This window comes from Podarcis liolepis (genome assembly GCF_965112155.1).
Source record: "Podarcis liolepis genome assembly, chromosome: 10".
Taxonomy (NCBI): domain Eukaryota; kingdom Metazoa; phylum Chordata; class Lepidosauria; order Squamata; family Lacertidae; genus Podarcis; species Podarcis liolepis.
In genome coordinates, this window is record NC_139562.1 from 4,809,067 (window position 1) to 4,827,647 (window position 18,581).

The 18,581-nt window shown below is 47.2% G+C and overlaps 1 protein-coding gene across 1 annotated transcript in view; it reads left to right on the plus strand.

The window, feature by feature from the left end:
- KCP (kielin cysteine rich BMP regulator) overlaps positions 1-18,243 on the plus strand; it is a 103,136-nt gene extending 84,893 nt beyond the window's left edge. Inside the window, exons 43-51 of the mRNA XM_083460848.1 lie at positions 744-832; positions 935-1,037; positions 1,982-2,124; positions 4,743-4,915; positions 6,943-7,054; positions 7,184-7,285; positions 8,992-9,156; positions 14,915-15,221; positions 17,722-18,243. Of these exons, the coding sequence (XP_083316974.1) occupies positions 744-832; positions 935-1,037; positions 1,982-2,124; positions 4,743-4,915; positions 6,943-7,054; positions 7,184-7,285; positions 8,992-9,156; positions 14,915-15,221; positions 17,722-17,939 (1,412 nt within the window). The 3' untranslated portion in view covers positions 17,940-18,243. The remainder of the gene's footprint in view (positions 1-743; positions 833-934; positions 1,038-1,981; positions 2,125-4,742; positions 4,916-6,942; positions 7,055-7,183; positions 7,286-8,991; positions 9,157-14,914; positions 15,222-17,721) is intronic.
- The last annotated feature ends 338 nt before the right edge of the window (positions 18,244-18,581 follow it).

The following is an 18,581-nucleotide window of genomic DNA, read 5'->3' on the forward strand; positions in this document are numbered from 1 at the left end:
GTCCCTCATTTCTTCCTTTCTTCCCTCCCTCCCGTCATACCTCCCTCCCTCCCTTGTTCCTTCCTTCCTTCCTTCCTTCCTTCCTTCCTTCCTTCCTTTCCTCTTCCCTCCCTCCCTCCCCCCTTTCCTTCCTTCCTTCCTTCCCTTCCTTCCCTCCCTCTTCTCTCCCTCCCTCCTTTCCTTCCTTCCCTCATCCCTTGTTCCTCCCTCCCTCCCCTCATTCCTCCCTCCCCTGTTCCTTCCTTCCTTCCTTCCTTCCTTCCTTCCTTCCTTCCTTCCTTCCTTCCCTCCCTCCCTCCCTCTTCTCTCCCTACCTCCTTTCCTTCCTTCCCTCGGTCCTTCCTTCCTTCCTTCCTTCCCCCCTCCCTTCCCTCGTTCCTCCCTCCCTCCCTTGTTCCTGCCTTCCCTTCTTCCTTTCTTCCTTTCCTCCTCCCTCCCTCCCTCGTTCCTTCCTTTCTTTCTTCCCTCCCTCCCTCCCTCCCTCCCTTTCCTCGTTCCTTACTTCCTTCCTCCCTCCCTCGTTCCTTCCTTCCCTCCTTCCTTCCTTCCTTCCTTCCTTCCTTCCTTCCTTCCTTTCTTTCTTTCTTCCCTCTTCCCTCCCTCCTTTCCTTCCTTCCCTCTTCCTTCCCTCCCTCCTTTCCTTCCTTCCTTCCTTCCCTCCTTTTCCAAGCCCCCCCAGCTCCCCCTGACTTGAGCCCAGTGGTGTCCCGCTTATTCCTCCCTTTCCCTCGTCCTTTTTCCAGAGTGTGTGATTGAGGTCGAGGGGCGACGCGTGTCTGACGGGGAGACCTGGAAAGACAGTGCGGACAACTGTGTCTCCTGTTCGTGCAACGTAAGTCCTGGAGGCGGGGGGGGGGGCACGGGAGAGATCTGCCAAGGCCCCCCTGGCAACCGTGAACATCCTTTAATCTCTCCATCTTCCCTTGATGCGCAGCTGGGCCACGTGGAGTGCCACATCCAGGAATGCATGCCCCTCGTGTGCCAAGACGGACTGGCGAAGTTGCAAGTGCCCGGGGAGTGCTGCGCCAAGTGCCAAGGTAGGAGCTGGGCAGCTCAGCTGTTCAAAGCATGTCAGTGTGATAAAATCCGCAAAGCGACTTCTCTTGGGGATTATAGGCGCAGAAATCCCAAAATTGGTAGAGTTGTAACAGCAGCAGCTAGGATTCTATATGTACCCAGCCAGATGGGTGGGGTACAAATAATAAATTGTTGTTGTTGTTGTTGTTTAGTCGTTTAGTTGTGTCCGACTCTTCGTGACCCCCTGGACCAGAGCATGCCAGGCACTCCTGTCTTCCACTGCCTCCCGCAGTTTGGTCAAACTCATGCTGGTAGCTTCGAGAACACTGTCCAACCATCTCGTCCTCTGTCGTCCCCTTCTCCTTGTGCCCTCCATCTTTCCCAACATCAGGGTCTTTTCAGGGAGTCTTCTCTTCTCATGAGGTGGCCAAAGTCTTGGAGCCTCAGCTTCAGGATCTGTCCTTCCAGTGAGCACTCCGGGCTGATTTCCTTCAGAATGGAGAGGTTTGATCTTCTTGCAGTCCATGGGACTCTCAAGAGTCTCCTCCAGCACCAGAATTCAAAAGCCTCCATTCTTTGGCGATCAGCCTTCTTTATGGTCCAGCTCTCACTTCCATACATCACTACTGGGAAAACCATAGCTTTAACTATATGGACCTTTGTATCCATCAATTTGGCCAGTTCCAAATATTCACATAATTTACATAACCATTCCTTTTTGGTCTGTACCTGGTTACCCTTCCAGTACTTAGCCACCAAGATTCTCGCTGCTGATATCGCGTACAGAAAGAATTTAGTATTTCCTCTAGAAATAACACTATTCAGTATTCCCAAAAGGTATGTTTCTGGTCTTTTGCTATGTGAAGTTCTTAGTAACCTTTTTATTGCTTCGTGGATCGTGTCCCACTACGGGTGCCTTCTCCACAGGCGTGAGCTGACCGCCCTTCCTCTCTGTTCTCCCCAGACCCAAGCGCCACCTGCACCCACCAAGGCCAGACCTTCCAGTCCAATGACCACTGGCAGGTGGACGAGTGCACGGCCTGCACCTGTGTGTCTGGAGAGGTGCACTGCCGGAACGAGCGCTGCCCACCCGCTGCCTGCGCCGCTGTGAGTCGAAGGGGTAGGGGGGAGATTCATCCAGCCCGTGGTAGACCTTGGCGGGGTCTTCGCTCCATGAGCCGCTGTCTGAGGATCGCCGCTGGTGGGCGGGAAGAACCAATGCTCCTTTCAATGCTCCAATGCGGTTGGAGGATGGATGGCAGCTAACAGATTGAGGTTGAATCCTGACAAGACAGAAGTACTGTTTTTGGGGGACAGGGGGCGGGCGGGTGTGGAGGACTCCCTGGTCCTCAGTGGGGCATCTGTGCCCCTGAAGGACCAGGTGTGCAGCCTGGGAATCATTTTGGACTTACAGCTGTCCATGGAGGCGCAGGTTAATTCTGTATCCAGGGTGGCTGTCTACCAGCTCCACCTGGTACGCAGGATGAGACCCCACCTGCCCGCAGACTGTCTCGCCAGAGTGGTGCATGCTCTAGTTATCTCTCGCTTGGACTACTGCAATGCGCTCTGCGTGGGGCTGCCTTTGAAGGTGACCTGGAAACTACAAATAATCCAGAATGCGGCAGCTAGACTGGTGACTGGGGGCGGCTGCCGGGACCACATAACACCGGTCTTGAAAGACCTACATTGGCTCCCAGTACATTTCCTTTTTTTTTTTTAAGAATAATTTTTTTAAAACCGACCAATCACATCAAATCAAACCAAATTACATAAATTCCAAATTACACAGCCGAATTTTTAATTTTTGTTGGGGGTACCCATATTTCAAGTTCCGAAGGGATCCAATCAACTTCTTGCTTCTTACTGCTGTTTTAATGTCCACAAATCTAACCTTATGATATTCACAGTCCTTATTATTTTTCCACATCTCTTGTTGTTATTTTCATATATTTTTCCTTTCTCTTTGTGACCTCTGATAGTCTCCGCAAGCTGGTTAGAACAGTTTGTAATCCTGCGTGGATATATTTTTTTTAATCCAGTAGTCATATCCAGAAGTTTTCCATATAACATCACTTCCATACATCAAAACAGTCTTAGTGTCATTAATCTTCACCAATCTGCCTCCTTTCTCAAAACCTCTGAGGAGATTCACTAGGAATGCAGTCTAAAAACAAGTCCATTCTTCCTCCCGGCTATAAATCCTTTGGCAAGATGGCGACTCTGAATTAATTGCTGCGCCATTCCCAAAAGCTCTTATTGCTTCTCGGTCTCCATAAAGCATACTTTTGGTTAAAGTTTATCTCCACACAGACCTTAATCATCCTGCTTGGGTCAGTTCAACCGACAGTTCTAATGAGGAGGGGTACTTGCAAATCACATAGAAGGAAAGTAAAAAAGGTCCCCCCCCCCCCATTCAGCCCCGTTGTCAACATACCCCGCCTTTGGTGTATCTTCATCGTAAAATATTCCTGTTTCTCCAGCCCGTCGTCTTCTTTCGTAGAGGTCACTTAAATTAGCAGACTTCACTCCCCTTCTTCACTTGAAATATGTGCATTTGCTTCTTTTGTAATTAATTATTCCAAATTGCTGCAACTAGTGCGCGATCAGAGACAGCGTCCAGGAGAGCCGAGGTCCACTCAGGGGCATTCTGCCTAGGGCCCTCACCCCTTCTTTCGAATTAGGGGGTGATTTATGGGCACAGCAGGCAAGGGCAGTGTTCCCCATTTCCTTGGGGCAACAAGGGAGGCTTCCTACTCCCATAACAGCCTCTTAATTACCCCGTGTGGGTTGGAGAGATGGTATTGTCGGCCATCTTCCAATGCGCCCCCTAGTGGCCCCCGGCTCCCAGTACGTTTCCAAGCACAATTCAAAGTGTTGGTGCTGACCTTGAAAGCCCTAAATGGCCTCGGTCCAGTATACCTGAAGGAGCGTCTCCACCTCCATTGTTCTGCCTGGACACTGAGGTCCAGCGCTGAGGGCCTTCTGACGGTTCCCTCACTGCAAGAAGCAAAGCTACAGGGAAACAGGCAGAGGGCCTTCTCGGTGGTGGCGCCTGCCCTGTGGAACACCCTCCCATCAGATGTCAAAGAGAAGAACAACCACCAGACATTTAGAAAACATCTGAAGGCAGCCCTGTTTAGGGAAGCTTTTAATGTTTAATAGGTTATTGTATTTTAGTGTTCTGTTGGAAGCCGCCCGGAGTGGCTGGGGAAACCCAGCCAGATGGGTGGCAGATAAATTATTATTATTATTATTATTATTATTATTATTATTATTATATTTCTTGCCATAGAATATTCTTGTAGGGAAGTTGTCACGCTGCAGTTTGCATGGCTGCCGCTAGGTGGCGGTGCCAGTGGCAGCATGACAACAGAACAGCAGGCAGCTCAAGGAAGGAAGTTAGCGGTTGGGTGATGGTTGACTCACCCAAATGAGCTGCAGTGGAATAGCCAGGGCAGGGGAGGGCACCACTACAGCACCGATCCTGCTCTGCTGCCACTAACATCTGCCTCGGGAGCTTCAGAGGGAGAGGAGGAAGAAAGAGGCAATGGATTAGGAGCCACTGTCATGCGGTGGTTGGACCAGGACGTGGGAAACGGGATCAGTTCTGCACATAGCCCTGAAGCCGTTTCGGACGCTCCTAAGATACAGCCCAGAAAGAGGGGAGCAGGGGTAGGGGGAAGAATGCCACGCTGATGCTCTCGCCCCCTTCCTTTGCCCGGCAGAATGAGACGCCCACCCTGATCCCTGGCATGTGCTGCCCGCACTGCGTCCCTCGCCCCGCCACCTGCGTGGCTTTCGGCGACCCACACTACCGCACATTCGACGGCAAGATGGTCCACTTTCAGGGCAGCTGCACCTACGTCCTGGCCCAAGACTGCGACGGGGGAGACTTCAGGTGAGACTGGTCCGTCCTATGGAGGGATCGGAAAGGGCAGGATTTGGGGGCGGGGGGAGAAGCGTGGCAAAGAGAACAAAGGAAGAGGGGACGTGCTAGATGGCAGTTTCACAGTTCTCTGGGAGCAGCCACCGTAGAAGGCCCTGTCTGGGTGGCAGGACGGAGAAAGGGGTCTTTCAACTAGCCTGGGCCTTTTAGATGTTTTAGATCAGTGGCTCCCAATTACTGAGGACCCCCTAATTTTCAAAAGCCAAGCCACGCCCCCCTACTTTTGAAAAAAATTGATAACTATGGCAGTTAGCTCTGCAAAACAAAATGTGGTGTAGCCCCTAATAAGCAAAGGGTTTTAAGTATACTGGACCCCCTAATTAGGAACCGCTGTTTTCGATGTTTTATTTATTCATTATTGGGTGTTTGTTTATTTATTATTAGATGTTGTTATTAGATGAGTTATTTATTTATTAGATATTTCATTTGCCCAAAGGCATATATAGTCATACCTCGGGTTACAGACGCTTCGGGTTGCGCAATTTTGGTTTGCGCACCATGCCGAAACCGGAAATACTGGAACGGGTTACTTCTGGGTTTCGGCACTTGCGCATGCGCAGAAGCGCTAGATCGTGCTTTGCGCATGTGCAGAAATGCTGAATTGCGACCCGCGCATGCGCAGACGCAGCGCAGCAGGTTGTGAACGCTGCTGGTTGCAAACATGCTTCCCTCACGGATCACGTTCGCAACCCGAGCATCCACTGTAATAGACCAGACATGTGGACTGAAGATGGAATCATCTGAGGGAAAGCACGGCTTCCCTGGAAAACGCCCACATGGTCTGTCTCCTGACGAAGATGTTGTTGTTTAGTTGTTTAGTCGTGTCTGACTCTTCGTGACCCCCTGGACCAGAGCACGCCAGGCCCTCCTGTCTTCCACTGCCTCCCGCAGTTTGGTCAAACTCATGCTGGTAGCTTCGAGAACACTGTCCAACCATCTCGTCCTCCGTCGTCCCCTTCTCCTTGTGCCCTCCATCTTTCCCAACATCAGGGTCTTTTCCAGGGAGTCTTCTCTTCTCATGAGGTGGCCCAAAGTATTGGAGCCTCAGCTTTAGGATCTGTCCTTCCAGTGAGCACTCAGGGCTGATTTCCTTCAGAATGGAGAGGTTTGATCTTCTTGCAGTCCATGGGACTCTCAAGAGTCTCCTCCAGCACCAGAATTCAAAAGCATCCATTCTTCGGCGATCAGCCTTCTTTATGGTCCAGCTCTCACTTCCATACATCACTACTGGGAAAACCATAGCTTTAACTATACGGACCTTTGTTGGCAAGGTGATGTCTCTGCTTTTTAAGATGCTGTCTAGGTTTGTGACGAAGATAGAAGTCTTTGTAACAGTCCTGATCATTAAAATTTGTTTTAAGTTGTTGGAAGCCGCCCAGAGTGGCTGGGGCAACCCAGGCCGATGGATGGCATATAAATATTATCATTACTATTATTATTATTATCAGGCTTTACAGCTCATAACCAGCACTTTGAATTGTTCCAGGAAACAGACCAGTAGCCTTTAGATTTCTTTTAGCAAGAGAGTCCTCTCCTCGCTATAGTGTGCATGCACACGAAAGCTCATACCAATAGCAAACTTAGTTGGTCTCTAAGGTGCTACTGGAAGGAATTTTTTTATTTTGTTTCTCCTATGACTTTTTGATGCAATGTTTATGATTCTATGTCTTGGAATATTGCCATATTTTTATATAACTTTTGTCCCCTTGCCTTACACCTGATGGTGATCAGTTTTCTTTCTTTCTTTCTTTCTTTCTTTCTTTCTTTCTTTCTTTCTTTCTTTCTTTCTTCCTTCCTTCCTTCCTTCCTTCCTTCCTTCCTTCCTTCCTTCCTTCCTTCCTTCCTTCTCACTAATGCCAGAACACTTGGTTAACCTTGTTTGTTACATTTAATTTTTATTTTTAAAAAAATAAGAAACGTAAATGTAACAATAAGTTGTGATACAGAACTCCCTGCTTCTCCCTCCCCCTCCTCCATAGCATCCACGTGACTAACGATGACCGTGGACGGACAGGCGTCTCCTGGACCAAGGAAGTGGCCGTGATGATTGGCGACACCACCGTCCAGCTGCTCCAGGACCGGGTTGTCATGGTGAGGGGCAGGAGGGAAGGGGCTGCGATCGGATGCTCCACCCCCCCTAAAGAAGCTCCGCCTCCTCCTCCTAAGCTGGCGCTTGGGATCAGGGCCATCTTTAGCATATGCTTATGTCCTCTTCACCAGGTGGACTCCCAGACGGTGACCCTCCCGTTCCTGAAGGAGCCACACCTCTACGTGGAGCTCAAGGCCAGCACCCTTCTCTTGAACACCAACATTGGAGTCAAGGTGCAGAGGAGGGTGGGGACATGATTTCTGGAGAACAGACTCCAGGGTGCTGGGGAGGGGGAAGATGCCATTTCTGTAGCCTTCTCAAGGAGTTGCATCTCCAAGGGGTACAGACAAGCTGGAACATGCTCAACCCAAATGATTAAAAGGTCTGGAAACCAAGCCTTATGAGAAACAGAGAAGAGAAGACTGAAACCGCCAACCTTCTGATCGGCAAGTCCTAGGCTCTGTGGTTTAACCCACAGCGCCACCCGCATCCCAGACTATAGAGTTAAACTAAATAACAAAAATCAAAACGTTTAAGGAAAAAATTAACCTAGAATTGAACAGAGCCTTAAGCTAAACATAAGGCAACGGATTTCAGATGGTTTATCATTTATAAATATCAAACTCCTGAGATAAAAACGAATCTTTTAAGAAAGAAATTACTACAGAAAGAAATGTGTTGGATTTATAGATTTGGTTCCTTAATTCCGTCAGGTCTCAATTCTTATATTGACTTTAGTTCCTTCTTATAAGAATTTCTTACAACTCTATTTAATATTATTCTTGTTATTCTTTACAAACCTTAGCAATCCCACCCTTTGTTTGAACTGGATGGTCTGTCCCTTTAAAAATTCTTTCACCCTACAGTATAAACACCCTATATCAGTCTTTAACATCTGCAGTCAGGAGTGTTTCTGCCCTGTTTTTGAGTTTGTTTGAAATATAAAACAGCTTATCTCGTTTTCACAGCCGTGTCCTCAATTTCTTATTACTGCTGCTTGGCTCTCTGAAATAGGGCTATGTCCAAAACTTGTCCAAAACAAACCTTTTTTGTAAACTCAGGGAAGCGTTTCAGCCCTTCTCTTGAGTTTGTTTAAAATCATTCAAGGTTTATGATTTCTCTATTTCCTTCTGAGGAGACTGATTAGTTCAATGAAACGAGGTTTGTAGCCGGCATCTCGTTAAGGCTTTGCTCAATTCTAGGTTAATTTTTTCCTTAAACTTTTTGATTTTTGTAATTTAGTTTAACCCTATAGTCGATTACTGTATTTTTCACTCCATAAGACGCACCTTTTTCCTCCTAAAAAGTAAGGGGAAATGTCTGTGCATCTTATGGAGGGAATGCGTGGTCCCTGGAGCCAAATTGCCCAGGGGCAAAAAGCAGATCGTGCTTCTTCTTTTTTTAGAAAGAGGGAAGGGGGTGTTGAAACAAAGCCACTGAGCAGCTGATCGGCAAGCGATCGGGAGGGAGATAAGGGACACTAGCGATAAAGGAGGCTGCCTGGGAGGGGGAGGGAAAAGCACATGGATCCTCAGGATTTTTACATTGGATCACCCCAAATTCACCATCAGATCACATAGCATGTCCATGGCTACAGCCTGCACCAAAATAACCACGCACCCACTGTTTCTTGGGGCTGCAATGCTGCAAAAAGGTGGTTAAAAAGCACGGATCCACATGGATCCTCAGGATTTTTGCATTGCGCTACCCAACACTCACCGTCAAACCACATGTCTGCGGCCACAGCAGGAACCACAAAAATCATACACCCACTGTTTTGTTCAGAATATTATTTTTCTTGTTTTCCTCCTCTAAAAACTAGGTGTGTCTTATGGCCAGGTGCGTCTTATGGAGCGAAAAATACGGTACTTCTCGTTTCAGGGATTTTCATCTGTTTTGTGTAATTTCTTGGTTCCGTGACTGTCCTTTTCCCCACTAGGTTCTCTGGAACGGCCGCTCCCACCTGGAGGTCAGCGTCCCCGGCACATACAAAGGCCACACCTGTGGCCTGTGTGGCAACTTCAATAACTATCCACAGGACGACCTGCGCCTCCGTTCCGGCCACCTCACCTTGTCAGAGGCGGCTTTCGGCAACAGCTGGAAGGTAACAGCAGCGAGGGGGTGGGTGGCAGGGGCGCAGCTGTCAACTTTTCCCTTTTCTTATGAGGAATCCTATTCGGAATAAGGGAATTTCCCTTAAAAAAAGGAAAAAGTTGACAGAAAGCAAGGAGGAATTAAAGAACCTTTTAATGAGGGTGAAAGAGGAGAGCGCAAAATATGGTCTGAAGCTCAACATCAAAAAAACGAAGATCATGGCCACTGGTGCCATCAACTCCTGACAAATAGAAGGGGAAGAAATGGAGGCAGTGAGGGATTTTACTTTCTTGGGCTCCATGATCACTGTAGATGGTGACAGCAGTCACGAAATTAAAAGACGCCTGCTTCTTGGGAGAAAAGCAATGACAAACCTAGACAGCATCTTAAAAAGCAAAGATATTACCTTGCCGACAAAGGTCCGTATAGTTAAAGCTCTGGTTGTCCCAGTAGTGATGTATGGAAGTGAGAGCTGGACCATCAAGAAGGCTGATCGCCGAAGAATGGATGCTTTTGAATTCTGGTGCTGGAGGAGACTCTTGAGAGTCCCATGGACTGCAAGAAGATCAAACCTCTCCATTCTGAAGGAAATCAGCCCTGAGTGCTCACTGGAAGGACAGATCCTGAAGCTGAGGCTCCAAGACTTTGGCCACCTCATGAGAAGAGAAGACTCCCTGGAAAAGACCCTGATGTTGGAAAAGATGGGGGGGCACAAGGAGAAGGGGACGACAGAGGACGAGACGGTGGGACAGTGTTCTTGAAGCTACCAGCATGAGTTTGACCAAACTGCGGGAGGCAGTGGAAGATAGGAGTGCTTGGCGTGCTTTGGTCCAGGGGGTCACGAAGAGTCAGACACGACTAAACCACTAAGCAACAACAGTGGGCAGGGGTGCTAGACCCCAGCCATCGGGTCCACACCGGACGCCGCCTTGCATCGAGACAGACCCATTGGTCCATCTAGTGGTGTCTTCTCTTTCCATGATTCATTCTACATATCACAAATCCCTGCATATTTTACAAAAACCAAAGCATTCGGTATTCCGTGATTACATCCATCTAACTTTATTTCTACTGTTGCATTTATCATTATGATAAATTCAGTTTATCATAAATTCATAAAGGATTATGAGGAAATTAAACAACACCTTACGGGTTGGATCCAATACCATCAATTGCATGAAGCGTTCAGGACAGATAAGAAAAAAGGTTTCTCAAATGAACCTTTATTATTAGAAAAAGTGTTATTACAAAACATAACTAAGGTAATATCAAAATGTGTGATACATTATTGGGGTGGGAGGTCAAAGACGAACAGGTCAAGGAAGTAATGATCAAGTGGGCTTTAGATATCGGGAAAAACATTGGGAAGAACTATGGAGAAAGAACTGGAAATTTACAGCCTGTGAAGTATTGAGGGGAAATCTAATCAATATGTTTTATAGATGGTACTTAACACCTACCAAAATAGCTAAGATGTATAAGACAAAATAGGGACGCGGGTGGCGCTGTGGGTAAAACCTCAGTGCCTAGGACTTGCTGATCGTATGGTCGACGGTTCGAATCCCCATGGCGGGGTGAGCTCCCGTCTTTCGGTCCCAGCTCCTGCCCACCTAGCAGTTCGAAAGCACCCCTAAGTGCATGTAGATAAATAGGTACCGCTTTATAGCGGGAAGGTAAATGGCGTTTCCGTGTGCTGCGCTGGTGCCGGCTCGCCAGAGCAGCTTCGTCACGCTGGCCACGTGACCCGGAAGTGTCTCTGGACAGCGCTGGCCCCCGGCCGCACAACCCTAGAGTCGGACACGACTGGCCCTGACGGGCAGGGGTACCTTTACCTTTACTTTTATAAGACAAAATACACTGTTGAATTTATCGTAATGCTGCCAGTGTTTTCAGGTGTACACAATTTCCCCCCATATATTCAACAAACATTTCCCAATCTCCTCTGAACATATGTTCTTCTTGCTCTCTTATTCCATATGTTGTCTGCAAGCTGCACATATTATATATCTATAAAGATCCAACTTCCAAAGACCAAAAGCCCATGGTTGATAACTACAGTATATCTGCCTCCAGCAATTAATGATTCCGACCGTAATGAAAGGTGGTCTGAACTTTCGTCTTGGCTTCATGACCTTCAAACAACTAACCCAGGACTTCCTCAAATCCTCTTAGGTGACTTTAATGCAAGAATAGGTCCCAACGACGATGCTATATTATCTTCCGCAGCACTTCTGGACAATCCCCTGCAGCACCCCTGGGGAAATAGATGCTCTCTTGATCCCATAACAAATGCGTCGGGGAGGCTGATGGCCCAATTGGCCATCGAAAACGATCTTTGCATCGCAAATGGCAACGTTACTCCCTTGTCCTCGCAGCAGTTAACGTGCATCTCTTCCCGGGGGACCAGTGTTGTCGACTACATTCTATTGACGCCGGAGCTATTCTCAATTTCTACAAAAATGGAAGTGGCTGAATATTTTGGTGGTGACCACCTTCCATTGACTTTAATGTTAAGCCTAATAGAGCCATTCTCAGTCCCCTCGAACTATAGTTCCACCGTACAAAGCTACCCTGTATATAAAACAAAGAAATGGACAAGCCTCAGCTCCTCTCTTGCCCTGGACATACAAAAATCACTTGATATGCCTACAGTTCTTTCTGACTCAATTCCGCCCGCTGACCAATACCGGAAATTAATTGATGCTTTTTCAACAACTTACATAACCATTACCTCGCCTACCCACCAACGCTTCTTCTCCGAATCACCCTGGTTTGACAAGGAATGTAAAGTCCTAAGAAGGCGAATTAGGAAAATGGTCAGAATCATCAAATTTTCCAACGACCCCCAAACCCGTGCAGAGCTTCTAGTTACTAAAAGGACATACAGAAACATGATTCATTGCAAGAAACAGCAACACATCCTTGAGGTTTGGTCCACTCTTCGTTCAGCTGTAGAGAGGCATGACTCCCGCTCCTTTTGGCGCTTAGTTAGGCCTTCGGCACCACCCAATTCAGCTATCCTGATTTCCGCTGACGAATGGATCGCTTATTATTCGGCCAGTTTCGCTTCTCCAAATAATCTTACAGATCACCTTCAATCCCTGTCGGACCTCTGTTCCCGTTCTCCTAGCTCCACCTCCTCAGTAAATTTTACCTCAACCCGCATCTTCAACATCATAATGTCCATGCGTAGGAATAAGGCCCCCGGCCCAGACATGGTCCCGTTGGACCTTTTCCTGACTGATCCTCTCTGGTGGAGTGAACAGCTGACTTCTGTATTCACCGCTATCTCCTCCGCCTTAGACATCCCCGACTCCTGGAGAGAAGCTACAATAGTCCCGATTTTCAAAGGCGGCCAGCCAAACATCCCTAGGAACTATCGCCCCATCAGCTTACTATCTATTCCGGGGAAAATATTTGCCGCTGTCTTACTGGAAGAACTTCTTTCATGGGTCCATGAGAGAAACATTCTACCGCCAGAACAGATTGGCTTCCGGAAGTCAGCATCAACCATGGACCACTGTCTAACTCTTTATCACCTTGCCAGTAAATACACTGCACCAAGGCAAGGCCACCTGTTTGCCGCTTTCATGGACCTGGAGGCCGCCTTTGATTCCATTCCTAGACAGAGATTATGGTCCAAACTTGCCCATTTGGGAATTGATCCACACCTCCTTTCCCTAATTATTTCCCTTTATTCAAACACCACAGCTCGCGTCCGAAGTGGTCCCAACGGCTCCCTCACTACTCCATTTCCAACGGCCAAGGGCGTCCGACAAGGTTGTCTCTTGGCCCCTCTACTGTTTAATCTTTATCTTCATGACGCCCTTTCCCCTTTGAAGCTAGCAACTAAGTACCCTCCTCACTTAGCAGGCCACCCCGTTGCTTCCCTTTTCTATGCGGATGATGCCGTCATCTTATCCAGAACAGCTGCGGACCTAGCAAATGCAGTTAATGCATTTATCGCCTATTGTAAGGCGGAAGCTCTTAGTATTAATTATAAAAAATCGAAAGTTCTCCACTTCACTCGATCCCGCAAACTCAAGCTGGAGCCGCTTAAGATCACAGGTGGCTACTTAGAAAAGGTAAAAGCCTTTAAATATCTAGGCTTAATATTTACTTATAATCTCTCCTGGACCACCCATCTACAATCTGCCTCTCTTGCTGCAACTACAACCTCTAATGCCATTGTCCGATTTTATCACCAGAAGGGCGGCAAACACCTTCCAGCAGCAATTCAAATGTTTAATGCCAAAGTTGTCCCTAAACTATTATATGGCTGCGAAGTATGGACTACAGCAATATCAGGTAACTTGGATCGCCCACTTCACATGTTTCTGAGATCTCTTTCCGGCGTCCCAAGATGTGTCTCAGGTGCAGCCTTACGTCTTGAGTTCGCCCAGCCCTCAATTGTAAAACGAGCATGGAGTCGAGCCATTTCCTACAGCTCCCACCTACTACCATCGGATGCTCGAATTAGAGGTGGTTTCTCCAATCTGATCCTAAGAGATATTCATAATTCTCCTTGGAAAACTACAATTAATCTCAAATTCCGCTCTCTTCTCAATTTGAACCGCAAAACTGTTTTTAATTTAGAGTGTATAAGCCCGGCAGCCCTACCTCTAATCAAAAAGAAGCTGCAGCAACTTGACTTCTCTAACACAGCTTCCCATGCAAGAGGGCCGTGTTCAGGCTTAGCCCTAGCTATTCCACCCCCTGAAGGGATCCCTCTATACTGCTTTACAATTCCTTCGGAGGCTAAACGAAGGGCCTTTACCTGTGCCCGTCTCAACTGTTTTCCTACAGCAGTTCTGTCGGGTCGTTACTCCAGAGTTCCCAGCGCAAATAGAACATGCTCCTGCAATGACACGGTTCTGGAGACTATGGAACATGTAATGCTCTTCTGTCCCAACTGGACAGATGAAAGATCTCGGTTCCTAACTCCTCTCGTGAACAAGCTTCATCTCCCAATCCAGCCTTGGATAGTGTCCCTTCTTCTGCAGGATTCTGACCGTTGGATTACCGAGATGACAGCTAATTTCCTGCTTAGTGTGATGAAGAGGAAAGCGGCACCAACTCCTTCCTCAATACCACAGATGTAGTCGATACGCTGCACAACCGAACCTGTTTTTTGTATTCTCTGTCACTCAATGTTTTAAATCTCCCGTTACCTTTGTTATCCCCATTTTCTCAAAGTATTCGCCCAGAACGGCATACACTTTTATCTCCCCACCCCCATTTTATGTTGTTATTTCTATGTATATTATGCTATGGCCGCATGGCTAATGCAATAAAATCATTATTTATATGTATATATATATATATATATATATATATATGCTTTCGTAGATTATACACATATATATATAGTTTTTTAACATATCATTTTCAACAGTAATTAAACATACTTTTACAGGTTTTTTTTACTTCCGTCAATCCTGTCTGAAAAGTTTCCAGTCTAATCTCTTAGTATGCATTTCTTATCTTCCCTATTACATTTCAAACTCATAACCAATATCTCCTATCTTTTTCTACTTTGTAATGCTTTGTATATTTCTCCTTACAAAACGTCTTGTAATCCTACTAGTGTAATTTGTTGATTTCAAGCTGCACATATTCTATCAACTTAAGTCGCCAATCTTCTTTCATTGAGACCTCTCTCGTTTCCCATTTTGGGGCTCTGTCCCCAAGTTCTTTGGGGTGTTGGGATGCTGGACCAAATGGGCTTCCTTGGCTCTTCTGACATCCTTCTGTTTCTTCCGGCTCAGGTGACCGGTGCCAACGCCACTGGAGCGGCCCGCTGCCCCGATGCGCCGGACGTGGACCCCTGCAAGGAGTCTGGCTACCGCTCCCGGAAAGAGGCCAACGCCCGCTGCAAGGTCCTCAAGGCGCCTCCCTTCGAGCGTTGCCACCCTGCCGTCCCGCCAGAGCCCTTCTTCGCCTCCTGCGTGTACGATCTCTGTGCCTGCGGAGCGGCCGCGGCGGAAGACTGCCTCTGCGAGGCCCTAGAGGCCTATGCCGCCCAGTGCCGACGGGCAGGGCTGGTGCTGCATTGGCGATCGCCCACGCTCTGCGGTGAGGAGGCGGGCAAGGTGGGGGGGCAGGAGGGTGGATGGGAGGCCCGTGGACATAGATGACCCTTGGGGTCCCTTCCGACTCTACCATTCTTTTATTTTTTTAATCGTTTTCTTTAATATAGTGGTACCTTGGTTCTCAAACTTAATCCGTTCCGGAAGTCTGTTCCAAAACCAAAGCATTCCAAAACCAAGTTGCGCTTTCCCATAGAAAGTCATGCAAAATGGATTAATCCGTTCCAGACTTTGGGAAAACAACCCCTGAAACAGCAATTTAACATGGATTTTACTTTCTAACGAGACCATTGATCCATAAAATGAAAGCAATAAGCAATGTACTGCAGTCACACAAGCAATTGGTAGCTGAATTGGGTTCCACGCAGTCACAAAAACAAAATGAAAAGAGCCACAAAAACGCAAAATAAATAGCAAAAAAATCTCAGTGTAACGCTCAAAACGTAGAATTTTTCATCAGCGTGGTGGGAAGATATAGAATTGCCTCATAAACCCATCTTATTTCAAATGAATGTACGTAAATGAAAATATCAAATGCAGTGACTATATTATTACATGAGCACTGCTCCACGTAGAATTCTACGAAACAGTAGTCAATATCCGGAATCACTGTTCAATGTTGGACATCATATTTGCTGAATACACAAAGCTTCACACAGCTTGTGTTTCATCGTACAAAGTCTGGTACCTCGCTTCATTTTAAGATTTCCAGAGACTTTGAGACTAAAGATTTCATTTTGGACTTGTTATGGTTTGAAGGAATTCAATAAAGATTGTCCATTGCGTATGTACGTGGTCATTGTGTTGCCTGGACATTGCTGACAGAGCTGGGATGTAGCAGCTTCTGTGCAAGGACTGCAGAGGGCGCTTGAGAAATGGAAACTGAAACTTATAAGGGGAAAGTCAAAAGAGAAAGGGGTCTCCGCTCACAAAGTTGCTTTTCTTCTAGCAAAGGACCAGTTTCATCACCCTGCAAGGGCAACCACCGGTCATGTATGGTTTAGTTGCAGGGGTTGGACTAGATGGCACTCGGGGTCCCTTCTAACTTGACAATTCCATGATTCTATTATTCTCTGGAGGCTTTTAAATAAAGGTGTGGTGGCTATTTGTCGGGACGTTTAAGTCCTGATTCCTGCTTTTCAGAGGGCTGGACCTAGATGCCCCCTTGGACTGCCCTGTCTCTGCAGAGACCCCCAAGTATAGGCCGGTATATGAATTCTAAGAACTATATAAGAAATATATAGTGCGGTATAAAGTAATGGATAGATAAAGTAGAGTGAGATTAAGTGGAAGTCAGTTTTAAATTTCTTCTCTATAAGTTTTATAATTGTGTTCAGTATGAGGAGTATATATGAGGATAATTATATTAATCTTCTTGTTTCTTATAATGTGGTGGTATGTTTGATTTTTCTGTTGATTGATTGATTGATTGATTGATTGTATGTTTGTTTACTTGTATGTACGTCTGTTTTCTCATAAATCTACAGTGGTACCTCAGGTTAAGTACTTAATTCGTTTGAGGTGCTTTTGAACTGCTAGGTGGGCAGGAGCAGGGACCGAGCAACGGGAGCTCACCCCGTCGCAGGGAATCGAACCGCCAACCTTCTGATCGGCAAGCCCTAGGCTCTGTGGTTTAATCCACAGCACCACCCACGTCCCTATCAGGAGTATATACGATGATAATTATATTAATCTTCTTGTATCTTATAATGTGGTGGTTTGTTTGATTTTTCTGTTATTTGATTGATTGATTGATTGATTGATTGATTGATTGATTGTACAGTGGTACCTCAGGTTAAGTACTTAATTCGTTCCGGAGGTCCGTTCTTAACCTGAAACTGTTCTTAACCTGAAGCACCACTTTAGCTAATGGGGCCTCCTGCTGCCGCCTCACCGCCGGAGCACAATTTCTGTTCTCATCCTGAAGCAAAGTTCTTAACCCGAGGTAATATTTCTGGGTTAGCGGAATCTGTAACCTGAAGCGTATGTAACCTGAAGCATCTGTAACCCGAGGTACCACTGTATGTTTGTTTACTTGTATGCATGTCTGTTTTCTCATAAATGTAATATATATACATATATACACACACACACACACACACACACACACACACACAGTGGTACCTTGGGTTACATCCGCTTCAGGTTACAGACTCCGCTAACCCAGAAATCATGCTTCAGGTTAAGAACTTTGCTTCAGGATGAGAACATAAATCGTGTGGTGGCGGCACAGCGGCAGCGGAAGGCCCCATTAGCTAAAGTGGTGCTTCAGGTTAAGAACAGTTTCAGGTTAAGTACGGACCTCCAGAACGAATTAAGTACTTAACCCGAGGTACTGCATAATTGTATAATTTTCATTTGGCTGAGACTCCAACTTCAACCTGAATTTCAGATGCCATCTCGAGATGAGTCCGGCCTCAGTCCCCGTGGGCCGGATCCTGCCTTACCTAACCTCTTCTCTCTCTTTTTCTCTCCCCTCCCTGCAGCCGTGGGCTGCCCCCAAGACCGGGGCTACGTCTTTGACGAGTGCGGCCCCCCTTGCCCCAAGACGTGCTTCAACCACGCCGTCCCGCTGGGGGTCCTGGAGTCCCACTGCTTCAAGCCTTGCGTGCCAGGCTGCCAATGCCCCGCCGGGCTGGTGGAACACGAAGCCCACTGCATCCTGCCGGAGTCCTGCCCTCGCATCATCTACGGAACTCTCTGAGACAGGATGGAACCGGATTATTTCCAGGGAAGCCTCCGCCTTTGCCTCGTCTGGGGGAGCCTGGGACTGGGGTGGGGCGGCTTCCCAGCCTGTTCCAGGGGGAGAGAGTTTGGCGAAGCAAGCTTCTCTTCCTTTGAAAGGCAGGGAGAGAACATGCTCTCTGCGGTGAGAATTCCAGCCTTCATTTCGAAGCATGGTTCTGGTCCTCACTGACTTTCTTCTGTGCCTTCTCCACTCCCTCGAAAAAATCAAGCCGAAAACGTGAACCGTGGAGCCAGAATAAATTATGCACAACCAAGAAAAATGTCTCACTTGCAGGGTTTATTTCACCTGGTCATTTTACTCCTAGAACTCACCTGGTGGTGTCTGCGCGCACTGATTGTGCAAGCCAAGCGCAATCCTCGTCCTCATTGATGCTTTTCTAAGTGCCGATGCTGACTGACGTTGCCATCGGCCAATGGGTTTTGGGCCCCCTTCTTTCTAAATAACTCGGATGAATGAAGTTACAGATAGGTAGCCGTGTTGGTCTGCCATAGTCAAAATAAAAAAAATCCTTCCAGTAGCACCTTAAAGACCAACTAAGTTAGTTCTTGGTATGAGCTTTCGTGTGCATGCACACTTCTTCAGATACACTGAAACAGA